At 43.9% G+C, this 12629-nt stretch overlaps 1 protein-coding gene across 1 annotated transcript in view; it reads left to right on the plus strand.

Annotated features, from left to right (window-relative positions):
• The window catches only part of CRY2 (cryptochrome circadian regulator 2), a 37166-nt gene that overhangs the window by 6211 nt on the left and 18326 nt on the right, over window positions 1-12629 (plus strand). The window contains exons 2-4 of the mRNA XM_084630479.1: window positions 667-775; window positions 5138-5280; window positions 9585-9769. Of these exons, the coding sequence (XP_084486605.1) occupies window positions 667-775; window positions 5138-5280; window positions 9585-9769 (437 nt within the window). The remainder of the gene's footprint in view (window positions 1-666; window positions 776-5137; window positions 5281-9584; window positions 9770-12629) is intronic.

Raw genomic sequence — 12629 nt, forward strand, 5'->3', positions numbered from 1 at the left:
TATAGCACAGTTGCAGCTGTCCTAAGCTGTCCTGATGCTGCATCTCTGAAGTCTTGGTTGTATGTTTGGCCTCTGTTACTGATGGGATAGAAATGTTTGTGTCGCTTTGTGCTGTGCATGGCCTGTACCTATCCAGAACTGTCATCTTTGGGGTAATCCATGGCTTTCTGTGGAACACTGCTTTGAAATAGGAGCCTGGAAGAGAGAGGCCATATTATTTCACATCTAAAATCCCTCCAGCAGAAGATTATTCTCTACAATATATTCTGCCAGATGCTCTATTGTCTGAAGTTCTCCACATAGATATTACTACGTCTGGGAAGTATCAGTTTGAAGGACGCTCTAACTGCCAGATGGGCATTAAAAGCCCAGAGAGTAACTATCATAAGTAGATGGGATTACAAGAGCAAGGAGGACCTGGAGAGCTCTTGCACATCTTGCGTTTGTCTGGGCAGCGTTGGTGTGGTTGGTAGGGAATTGGCTGGCACAGCAGTCTCTCTGTTCTGTTTCTGCCAACTGTTGGACTGAGCAGAATTCTTGGAAGTCATATTTCCTGGCTTAACATTTAGCTCATGGAGCTGAATTGAATCTTAGGTTTACTGGCTGTGTGATCTTAACACTAGTCCTTGAGCTATACTGCTAACTAGGTTTATTTCTCCTCCACAGATTCCTACTCCAGTCCCTGGAAGACTTGGACAACAGTTTAAGAAAACTCGGCTCCTGCTTGTTTGTGGTACGAGGGCAGCCAACAGATGTCTTCCCAAGACTTTTCAAAGTAAGAGGCTAAACATGTCTTTTGACATAAGATCCCATTTTGGGATTCTTGTTTTTACTCCATATGTCCTTGTACCCTAGTCACTGATGGTCCTCAGGTTGCTCTACAGCCCTGTTTTATTTTAAATCAGTATGCACGATGCCTTCATTTAAATAATTGATTCTAATCTTGTTCTACATTTTTGTTACTGTAGTTCTTTTCCTAGAGAGGTTCAATCTTATTGGTTGGTATAACTGTTAAAATATGTTGACTTGCAAAAAAGTAGCCTTTACCTGAAATTTGGTTTGGTTTTTTTTGCTAACCAGGAAGATAACTATACACATTTATTTAAGCAATAATTTAGCATAACATATATTTATTCAGATTGTTTTCCTTTTTTTATTGTGTTAAAAATAGTAAATGGCTCATACTTATTTACTATATAATTTTTATTTGGGATTTGTGTCTAGCTCCATTTGGATGGAAATTGAAAATTAATGTACAAAAATGCCATTTTAAAATTTTGTTTTTATACAATATAGTTTTATTTAATGTGCTGATTTTTTTTTCCAGTTTATCAAACATGTTATGTATTTAAAACTACTTTATTAAACAAAGGAAGTATTAACCTGCTCTGGCTTCTATGAGTTAGCCTTTCAGAAGTTATTTAGGCAACTAAAGTTGCAGATAGGTAATTAGTGGCATTTATAACAATGCTTAAGCAGGTTAGGTGTCTGACTCCCTTTGAAATGAGCCAGAATTAAGTGCCTAACATTCTTAGGTGCTTCGTAAATCCCACTAGGCACCTAACTACTTTTAAAAATCTGGCCTCATGTCCATCATGTGTTTTTAATTAGTAGATCTCCTCCTCTCATGCTTGTTTTATCTTTATTGACTGGAAAAAGAAAACAAGCATTCCTGCTTTCTCAACTCTGAATCAGTATCTCAGCTTTGAATGAACTAGTCCAAATGAGAAAATAGTTTCTCTGCACCTGCTAACTAAATTGAGACCAAAAATCATTAAGGTTTTCTGCACAACAGAAACCAAAACTACTTATATGTGGAAAAGTGTAAATAGCAGCTTTTGTTCTATAGTAAAGACCAAAAATAATGTAGATAATGTAATAAATGATATTGTGACATATTTATATGGCCTGAGTGGACTTCAGAAGTTAAAGATGTTCCTCATGATTCTATATATAATTTAAAAAGCAGCATCTTTAATTCATTAAAATTTGAGGACCTTTTGATGCAGCATTTTTTAGTTATACGATTTTAATAGATTATAATAAATTTAGGTCTTAACATAGGTGGTTGTAATTTCATAGTTTAAACAGACTTTTTTAAAGAAAAATGTATTAATTTTAAATCAAAAATCATTGATTTGTATCCGCCCTGCTTCTCAAAGCTTGCCATAGATGATGAGAATAAGGGAAGAATATGCAGTTCAAGTGAGTCTGAATGAGCTTTGTCAGGGCACAGAAAGCAGTCATAGCTGTCCACTTGGCAAGAGAGGCAGGGGGAATCCAATTACCAGGGGTCAGAAGGTTTGTTGCTATTCTTTCTGGAACTGTGTTTTAGCACGTTACAAAAATATCCTCTATACTGCTTTTAGCCTTTCCTGAATCCAGGTTATTTTTATCTAGTAGGCTGCAAATAAATTCTGGCTATTTACAGTCCATGTCCTCTCCTTATTTTAGTTAAGGACTAAATCTAATTCCAGGATTATTAAAAGTAAAGGAAACCTACTGACTTGTTTCATGGAACTCAGCCAGCTGTTTTATATTTTAAATTTAAAGAGCAGTAGTTGTAATTGACTTGCCCAAAGAGGAGTCAGCCTAAACTTCACTGTAGCCTGTGGTTCCTAAGTGGTTAGGTTTGGTTGTTAGACGCTGTCAGGTATTTTAGGCATAAAGTACTGCATATGAATACAAATGTTCATGAAGCTTTTTAAACTTGAGCTTAAAGAGTTTTGTTGGGATTTAGATCTTTTTCTATAGAGCTAGTGTCCCAAACAGTGCAGTACTGAGCTGGCATATAATAGAAGGACATATGGTTACATTTGGTTTCTTTGAGGGGTGTTCTTAGATGGTCTTAGAATTAGAGATTGTCTAGTGGTGTGTTTTGTAAGGGTAATTAGAGCATGGGGGTGAATGCCTGTTTATAAATAGTGCAAATGACAACCGCTGGGGTAGAAAGGAAGATGCAGTGGGTTTAGAAAGAGGGCAGGTGAAGCTTGCAAAGCATTTTCTTGAGCCTTGTCTGCAATAGCAGACTTCATACCTGTAGTTTATTTCAAGCATGCAGCTCCAACAGCAGTAGCAACCAAGGAATCAGTATAAACAAGGCTCAAGTGTTCATGCCATGTTGTCTAATGCTACTCAGAGCAGGGCTAGATGGCACAATAGTAATGCAACAGCAGTGTCTATTCTACTGCTATGTTATCCCCGAAAACCCGCTTTTGCCTCTATTTTTGATGAGAGGACTGACTTTAGAATTGAGTTTCCAGGGGGAGCGGGAAACATGGGAGACAAGTGGGGAGTTGTTTCCTGCTATGAACTTTCCCAGTACCACCCCCCACCTCAGCATCACTGTGTCTCTAATTTATGCAAAATGGCAAAACTTCTGCTGTCGCATTTTGCTTGTGTTACTGGCTGCGCTAAACCCTCAGCTCCTGTTCAGGAAAAGGCAAAGTCTCCCGCACAGCTATTCAGAGGAGACTGGGCCTCTGGGGGTAGTGGAGAGAGGGTGTCCCATGCCTTTTCAGTGGGAAAATGTGACCCCATGTTAATTGTGTCACTTCCTATTTGTGACTTTTTAAAGCCCCATTCCCCCTTGGCTCTCTGGGTGTGCTCAGCAGAGTGTTTGCCGCAGCCCATAGGTGTGGTTAGCTCTGTGTTTGACAGTGACTTCAGGAGTGTCACTGTGGAAACCATTAACTCCCTTCTCATAGCACTCATTTGCTGAGAAAACTAGGCCATGGATTTAGAGAGCAAATCATGTTCTGCAAAGGGCTGAAAGAGACAGCGCAGCTGCCCAGCTCTTCTCAGGCCTTTGTGTTTCAGAACCAAGTCCATGTAGTCTATAATGTGTTCTAGAGGGTATTATGTGATATCTTGCCAGGTTCGTAGCTTGGATAAGGCAAAAGCAGTACCGCTATTTGGAGGATGAATGCCCCAAGTCTGGATTCCAGCATCTTCCTGTAGAAAATCACTTTGCAAAGTGTTGCTGGTTGCTTGACAGTCATGCTGACAGAGTGGGGGCCAGGCCAAATTCAAGTAACATTGCTGACTGAGAAGCAACTGGGACAAATTTGAGTGGCATTGCAATCTGGCACACAGCGTTGCAGTGCCACTCAAATTTGAGCCGGCTGCATTTCAATCCTTGGACCACCACTGAAAGTTGCCCCTTCCATTGAAATCTGAAATGGCACCCGTGCTGATCTGTAGCAAGGTCTCCTTCAAATGCTGCCTTCCTTCAGTCTACACCCATTCTTTCAGGCCCCACTTCTGATGCAATATAGTGCTGCAGCTGGCAGAGATCAGCAACTTCAGGCACCAGGAGCTGAGTTGGAGGTGAACAGGAGCTGCTGCCTGGCCTAGCACCTGCAACTCCGAAAGCGTGAGAATCTCTAGAAGGAGGGTAGAGGAGAAGGGGTTTGTCCCCAGAGGGGATGTCTGAGGTCTGGCCTGTATTTTTGAAATACAAAGTTGACAGCCATACTAGTGTTCTCCTTAGGGTCATTCCTTATTCTGGTTTCCTCTCTCCCTCACTTCTGGCTTCCAGGGTTGGACAGAAGTTCTCTTGTGTGGTGGCCTTCAAGGGATCTTGGAAAACTTTACTTCAGAACCTACATTTTTGGCTTAAACTTCTTGATAGTTTCTCTGTATAAATACATAAAAGTTATAAGCAGTTTGCATTGAAAATTTCCCCTGCACTTTCTAGCCCTAATATTTCAGTATTGGAGTGGTGTCAGAGAACTGGGAAATGAACCATGCCATTATAGTCTTACTGGCAATGCAGACAAAGGGAGAATATGTATTGCGGGAGGAGGGAGGAATGAGGTTCTTAAAGTTCTGCAATCTTGGAGTTCAGTAACATTGATGAGCGTTAGTATAATGCTAAGATTCTTACCCTGACCTTTCATAGTGGTGGTAAAACAGAATACGCCACTGATTCTCTATTCCATGTCTGTTGTTACCACATCTGTCCACAGGGCTCCCTCCATGGTTTCTCTCATCACGTCCTAGCTTCCTGTAAAGCAAAAGATTCCAGGACTTCATTGGCGTCACCTTAAGGAACCTTGGTCACTTTCTTCAGTGATCATGCTAGCTGCTGGGAGGTCTGGTATCTGTAATGACAATTTTGTTTTGTTCTTCACAGGAATGGGGAGTGACCCGTCTCACCTTTGAGAGTGACTCCGAACCATTTGGGAAGGAGAGAGATGCAGCTATCATCAAACTAGCAAAGGAAGCTGGCGTGGAGGTGGTGATAGAAAACTCTCACACACTCTATGACCTGGACAGGTAAGAGGTAGAGGAGAGGCAGTTATACTGCTTAGACAGGGCTGATACTGTGCTGTCTGAGGACTGTAGGAGAGTTCTAGTCTGGGGAAGGTTTCAGTCTCCTGATCCACATAATTTGGCAATTATTTAAAGCATGCTTTGCATGTGAGCGCAGATGGGGGGTTGTAGGGATTATATTTCACTGAGTCATTCCTTTTACAAGAGAATCTCAAAGTGCTGATGGTGATGAGAATGTTGGGATAGATGTTGCCTCAGTCCCATTGAACTGTTTTCTTCTGTGGTCACTGAGTAGTTCTGGTGTGTCCTGCTCTCTGCAGCCCTGCCTGTGATGCTCCCTTATTGTGCCCTTTCTGACTGAAAAGCCTGAGAGAGGTTACCTTTCAGATATGTTTCCATTAATACTTAGAAATTGAAGACTTTTCGTTTCTTTGGGCTGGCCTGCACAAACTCACCAAGCAGGAATTGATTGTAGAAAAATAATCATGTTCAGCATAAATGGTGTAACCCATTTTTAGAACTGACAATCCCCAGCGAACACTAACTACAGTCAGATTGAATTCAAATTGAAAAGATAACAGCTTAGATGTTGGCTCAGTGTGGCCCAAGTCCTTGTCTCTCAATTGCTCTGTCTGACAGTTCCCTTCTGATTGATGGCAGGTCATTTTCTTCCTCCAGTTGGGTCTCCCTGCTTTCTGTCCCCTGGGATCTAAATCCTTCATAGTCCAGACTTGTTGATGGCCATTGTGAGAGTTTCTCCCTAATTCCAGGCCAGGCAGGTCTGGCCTTAAAATAAATAAATAAAAATCTATAAAGTGTTCTGTTAAGGAGCATTATGATCTTGTTTGACCCCCTATAATAGCACAGGCCATAAATTTTAACCTGGCAGCTCCTGCATCAAACAAATAACAAGTGGCTGAGCTAGAATATTCCACTGAATGCATCCGATGAAGTGAGCTGTAGCTCACGAAAGCTTATGCTCAAATAAATTGGTTAGTCTCTAAGGTGCCACAAGTACTCCTTTTCTTTTTGTGGATACAGACTGACACGGCTGCGACTCTGAAACCTGAGCTAGAATAGATGTCTTTTTTTAAGGCATAATCTTGATTTGAGGACACCAAGTGATGGAGAATTTCACATCCCTTGGCAACATATTATAACCCTCAATGTCAAAATTGCATTTTATTCCCATTTGAATTTTTCTGACTTGAGCCTTCAGCATTTGGAGTTTAAGCATGCCTGCTTAATTAAAGCTCTCTGGTATCAGATATCTTCTTCCCCTGTAGGTACTTACAGTTTGATCAAGGCACCTCTTAACCTTTGATAGTCTTTTATATAATGTTTGCCTTGGTACTGTGTGGAGGAATGGAATAGTCTGTCCTTTGTACACTGTCTGTACATTGCAGTTACTTTCCAGTTTCCTCTCTGAACCTGAAGAAACCCAGTGAGGGTCCCATTGTACTAGGCACTGTACATATAAATAATGCACAGTCCATACCTTGGAGAGCTCATCCAGTATTTGTATCACAGTAGTTGAATAAATTGACATGGGGAGACTGAACAGTAGACAGCTTCATTTGTTCAAGCTAGCTATCACAGTAGTCCAAGCAGTCACAGATGGCTTGCCAACCTATCCAAACCTGTGTTGCAAGTTGAGCAGCATGATCCTCAAGTGTTGGCTGAGGACATCCTCACAAACAGCAAATGCGTGAACATGTCCTTTTCCATCATACACAAGAAGGGTTCCTGTGTGCAAGCCAGCCAGTGGAATGATGCCACTGAAGAAGGTGAACCCAGCAAAATGGCTTTTGTGGGTGATTGACTCAGAAGCAAAGTCTGTGGGGCTATAGTACTCAAATCTGCTGCTGTAAAAAGAGATCTGGGAAGGCCCTTGCATGGGCTACAACAAACTGCCTATGATAACCTATTCACCGAACTGTCATAAATGTGCTTCTTCAGGTCTGGATTGCCCTCCTCCCTGAGGCATAGTAGTACTGTGGACAAGGGACAGTGCCAGACACTAATAGCCTCTGGAGGCCCCAACCATTGTGCTAAGTGCTGTAAAAATATATACAAGATGACATCCATGCCCCATCTATTAGGAAGGTTTCTGTTCCTAAGCCTGCCCCAGTAACTTGCTTGGTTGAGAGAAGAGAAGGCACAGAAGGTTTTCATCCTTGTTTAAATTCTAGTGAAAGGAGGGCTCATCACAAAAGCCACAGTTTGGTCCAAATTGCAGTTTCTGGTCAAGGCAGATCCTGTGACTAGAGGATTGCTACTGTCATGATTAAAGGGCGTTGCCAGAGCTGTGGGTGGGAATCCTAGGACTGGATAGTAGAGGGGACTGCAGACTGAGTGCATCAACACATATATGAAAGAGGATGGGTAGTGTGATAAGGCATGGCTGAGGCACCTCTGTAGAGCAGGAGTTGGCGAAGAGGGGAAACTTGCACAACACTATCAGATTGTCACTCTCAGGAGTACCAAACTGTACTTTGGCACAAACCTGTTGAAGGAGCAGTTGTTGTACTTGTAATTGGGAGCATGAGGCCTCGACATCAGTGATGTAGATGTACTGGGAAGCTTCTTACAACGTATTGGAGGGACAGATGTGAAGGTTTCAGGTTTCTTTCTCTCCTACCTCTTTCCAGTGTGGAGTTCCAGGGGGCAAGTGGCATAGTGCAAAAAATGGGGAAGACTGTAGGGGATGAGGGTGTATTCATAAGGGTGGAAGTTTCTGAATTACTTTTTGAAGGGTGCAGGGAAGAAAACGCTTCCTTCAAGCTGCACAGGGCTTGTTTGGGTGACTTTGCTATATACCAGCAAAAGCTTCCTCCTTTTCAGTGTTTCCTACCCTGTATCTTACATTGTTTTATCCACATGAAGGAATGTGGTGGGAGTCTCTGTTGAAAATCTTTCTTTAACATTACCATGCTCTGTCTTTAAAAGGCTCCCTGTCCCTCCCACTATGCACGAGAGGTCCTGGCATTTATGACCTAGATCTGAGCAGCAGCAGCAGCTATGATAGATTTGTTAGAGAGCAGCCTCCTTCCTTCTGGCTGTTGTATAGAGCTGGGAAGACCTATCACGCAGTATCACATGTGACCAGCTGCTCTGTGAAGGCCCCAGGCGAGCATGGAGCTCCTCCCCTCTACACGTGCAGCTGGTGGGGAGGAAGGGAGGCACGTGGCATTTCCTGAAACACTAGGCTCCAAGCTCAGTCCTTGCATAAGGTGTTGACTATCGGGATGGGGAGGGGTGGAGCTTCTGCAAGTGCTCTTGTAGGAGTGCTGGCTCGGCTGTTTCAGCTTTACATAAACCTGGCACTGTAAGCTCTCCCTGTTTTCCTGTTAACTCTTCTGCTCCTGGCAGTATGCTGGGGACAGTGGTGAGGAAAAATGCCCCTGTTTCTACTCATGGAGACTCTGCCAAGCGGTCTTCTCCAAATTCTTTTTAGCTCTGGGGAGGGAGACACCTGTTCTGGGAAGCATCACATTTTATTCCCCAGTAGAGACTTGGGCAGGCTGTGGGCACTTAGGAAGGTAGAAGAGAGCTGTGGCTACCTTGCCGCCTGTGCTCTTGGTTTGAGCTGAAATGAGTTAGAACACTAAAAAGTAAATGACATACTGAGTATGTGACAGAATTGCTTGTGATCAGGTGGGGTGGGGGAGGGATGGGAATTTTTCTACTCCCAGGAGAGGAGTGAGGCACACTGGGCTTTCTTTCCTCTGAGGGGGTAGAGGAGGGGAGAGTGACAGATGGACTGAGGTTTGTTTTTTTGTTTTTTAGTGTGGAGGAAACAGGAACAAGCACAGGCTGGGATTTGTCTAGTGCAGGGTGGGGGCTAGATGCAGGCTGGGATTTCTCAAAGATGGGTGGGGAGCACATGAAATAATGGAAACTTGGATTTTGCTGATCTAGAGAGTGCGGGGTGGGACAAATAAACTAGTATTTTTCATCTGGGGGAGCAATAGAAAAGAGGGTGACTGTTGTAGTTTGGGTATCTCACTTTGGGTGGGGGCACAGATTGTTTCAGGCTTGGGTTTTTCTGGGAGCAGGCCATGGCGTGGGGACTGGTGTAGGCTGAGATGTCTTTTCCTGGAAATGGGATTAGCCTGGAGTTTCTTTAATACCTTGCTGAGGGGACAGATCCAAATGTAGGAGGGTGAATCTGTCTGGGATTTCTCTATCCAGAGAAAAGAATGTCCCTGAGTCCAAGGGGGCTAGTGCTTGAGTGGTCTCCCCCCACTTCTTCCATGAGAATAAAGCTGTTTTCCAACTCTTGTCTCCTGGGCCTGTGTGTCTAGAATAATCGAGCTGAATGGCCACAAACCACCTCTCACATACAAGCGTTTCCAGACCATCATTAGCCGCATGGAACTTCCCAAGAAGCCAGTGAACAGCATAACAAGCCAGCAGATGGAGAAATGCAAATCAGAGATCCAGGAGAATCATGACGACACGTATGGAGTCCCATCTCTGGAGGAGCTGGGTATGTGTCTAGGGCTGAGGGGGCTTAACTGCCAACCAAACACACTCTATTAGAATGTTTCTGCCAGCAGGAATGCTTCCAAAATGGTTTCACTGTTTTCATCTGATCTGGGCAGGCTACAGCCTTGGGAGCAGTACACTCAGTGAGTCATGGAATTTGGGAAAATGAGCCACTGATTGTCCATCTGTCTGTGTTATGCTTGATTCTAAGTGCAAACTCCCCTCCTTCCTTCCCACATCTTCGTTGATACCTCTCAGGTGTGAGCTGCAATCCTTTGCCTGCTTTTTCAGCCCTGGGGCCCTCACAGTGCTGCTCAGTCCTGACCCACTGCATCGTCTGCTATTCTGGTCCCTGACAGGCTGCTTGTGACGGATCCGGGAGTGTTAATCATGCTAAGATGAGACTATTACACTTGCTTCTCTGTGACTAAAAAGGATTAATTTGGAGACTCACAGAGACAAAAGTTTTTGTTAAAACTGCTACCATTCACCCTTAGGTACCCATTGGTGTTGAGGGAATCAGTGTTTGCTTCCAAGCTGTGTAAGTGCTTGGATTTGATTTGGAGGAGGGAAATTGATGGTAGAGAGGGGAGGGAGAGAATATGTATGAATCGTTCCTGTCAGACCATCTGGAGTAGTTCACAAGCATGCGTGCCAACCTCAGGACAGACTTTCAAGAAGCAGGGCGCACTCACTCAAATAGGTTGAGTTCTGTACTTAAATTTCACCAGCCAAGCAACAAGTGTGATCTCCTCAAGCATTATAGCTTAACCAACTTAATCATGAAGTAAGACAGTCCTCTTAGGTACTATCTATCCTGCCACCCAGGCAAACTTGCCTTTGTCATAGATGATCCTTTACACCAAAAATCACAACAGTATTCAAGTTACTCCCAAGCCTAAAGGTCCAGTCGCTTTTCTCAGGTCAGTTACATCTTAGATCTCACACGGATGACAACACTTGTAGCCAATCCTATAATTTATTAACTAAGAAAAAGGAATGGGTTATTTACACAGTTAAAGTAGGTAAACCTATACACACATGAGTTCCAGCAGTGAGACTGAGGCTCAGGAGTCGCAAGTGGCTCTTTGCAGCACATGGTATTAAAACACTGATTTAATTAACAACCAATCAGGGTGCTTTTATTATGTTAATCAATTGTAATTGACAAAATAATACTTAGTCAGTCATTTTGCTGTGAGAATAATTTTTAATATATAGTAAATAATGAATTCACACTACTGTGGCTCTTTTGCATAATGTTAATCTCAAATTTGGCTCCTGAACCACTGATGTCAGAGTATCACTGAGTTAGTCTTTGGGTACGTCTACACTACGAAATTAAGTTGAAATTTATAGAAGTTGGTTTTGTAGAAAGCGTTTTTATACAGTCGATTGTGTGTCCCCACACAAATGCTGTAAGTGCAGGTAGTCGGCAGTGTGTCCACAGTACCGAGGCAACCGTCAACTTCAGGAGCGTTGCACTGTGGGTAGCTATCCCATGGTTCCCGCAGTCTCCGCCACCCATTTGAATTCTGGGTAGAAATCCCAGTGCCTGATGGGGCTAAAACATTGTCGCGGGTGGTTCTGGGTACATATCGTCAGGCCCTCCTTCCCTCCCTCCTTCCTTGAAAGCAAGGGCAGACAATCATTTTGCACCTTTTTTCTTGAGTTACCTGTGCAGATGCCATACCACGGCAAGCATGGAGCCCGCTCAGCTAACCGTCACCGTATGTCTCCTGGGTGCTGGCAGACACGGTACTGCATTGCTACACAGCAGCAGTTTATTGCCTTTTGGCAGCAGACAGTGCAGTATGACTGGTAGCCGTCATAGACATAGTCCTGGGTGCTCTTTTAACCGACCTCGATGAGGTCAGGGGCACCTGGGCAAACATGGGAGTGACTCAGCCAGGTCATTTCCCTTTTAAGTTTCGTCTCATGGCGATTGAGTTCTACCAGCAGTGCACTGTCTTTTAATCAGCAGCCAGCAGAAGATGATGGCCAGCAGTCATACTGCACCGTCTTCTGTCGAGCACCCAGGAGATGACAATGGCTAGCAGTCGTACTGCACGGACTGCTGCCAGCAACATCTATAAAGATAGATGAAGTGGCTCAAAACAAGAAATAGACCAGATTTGTTTTGTATTCGTGTTCTCCTCCCTTCCTCCGTGAAATCAACGGCCTGCTAAACCCAGTTTTGAGTTCTATCCTTGAGGGGGCCATTCTGTTTCTCGCAAAGCCACCCCATTTATTGATTTTAATTCCCTGTAAGCCAACCCTGTAAGCCATGTCGTCAGTCGCCCCTTCCTCTGTCAAGGCAACGACAGACAATTGTTCCGCACCTTTTTTCTGTACAGATGCCATACCACGGCAAGCATGGAGCCCTCTCAGATCACTTTGGCAGTTAGGAGCACATTAAACACCACATGCATTATCCAGCAGTATATGCAGCACCAGAACCTGGCAAAGCGAAACCGGGCGAGTAGGCGATGTCAGTGCGGTGATGAGGACATGGACACAGACTTCTCTCAAAGCACGGGTCCTGGCAATGCAGGCATCATGGTGCTAATGGGATAGGTTCATGCGGTGGAACGCTGATTCTGTGCCCGGGAAACAAGCACAGACTGGTGGGACCGCATAGTGTTGCAGGTCTGAGACAATTTCCAGCGGCTGCGAAACTTTCGCATGCTTAAGGGTACTTTCATGGAACTTTGTGACTTGCTTTCCCCTGCCCTGAGGTGCAAGAATACAAAGATGAGAGCAGCCCTCACAGTTGAGAAGCGAGTGGCAATAGCCCTGTGGAAGCTTGCAATGCCAGACAGCTACCGGTCAGTCAGGAATCAATTTGGAGAGGGCAAATC

The sequence above is a fragment of the Lepidochelys olivacea genome (genome assembly GCF_965140295.1).
Source record: "Lepidochelys olivacea isolate rLepOli2 genome assembly, chromosome: 6".
Taxonomy (NCBI): Eukaryota; Metazoa; Chordata; order Testudines; family Cheloniidae; genus Lepidochelys; species Lepidochelys olivacea.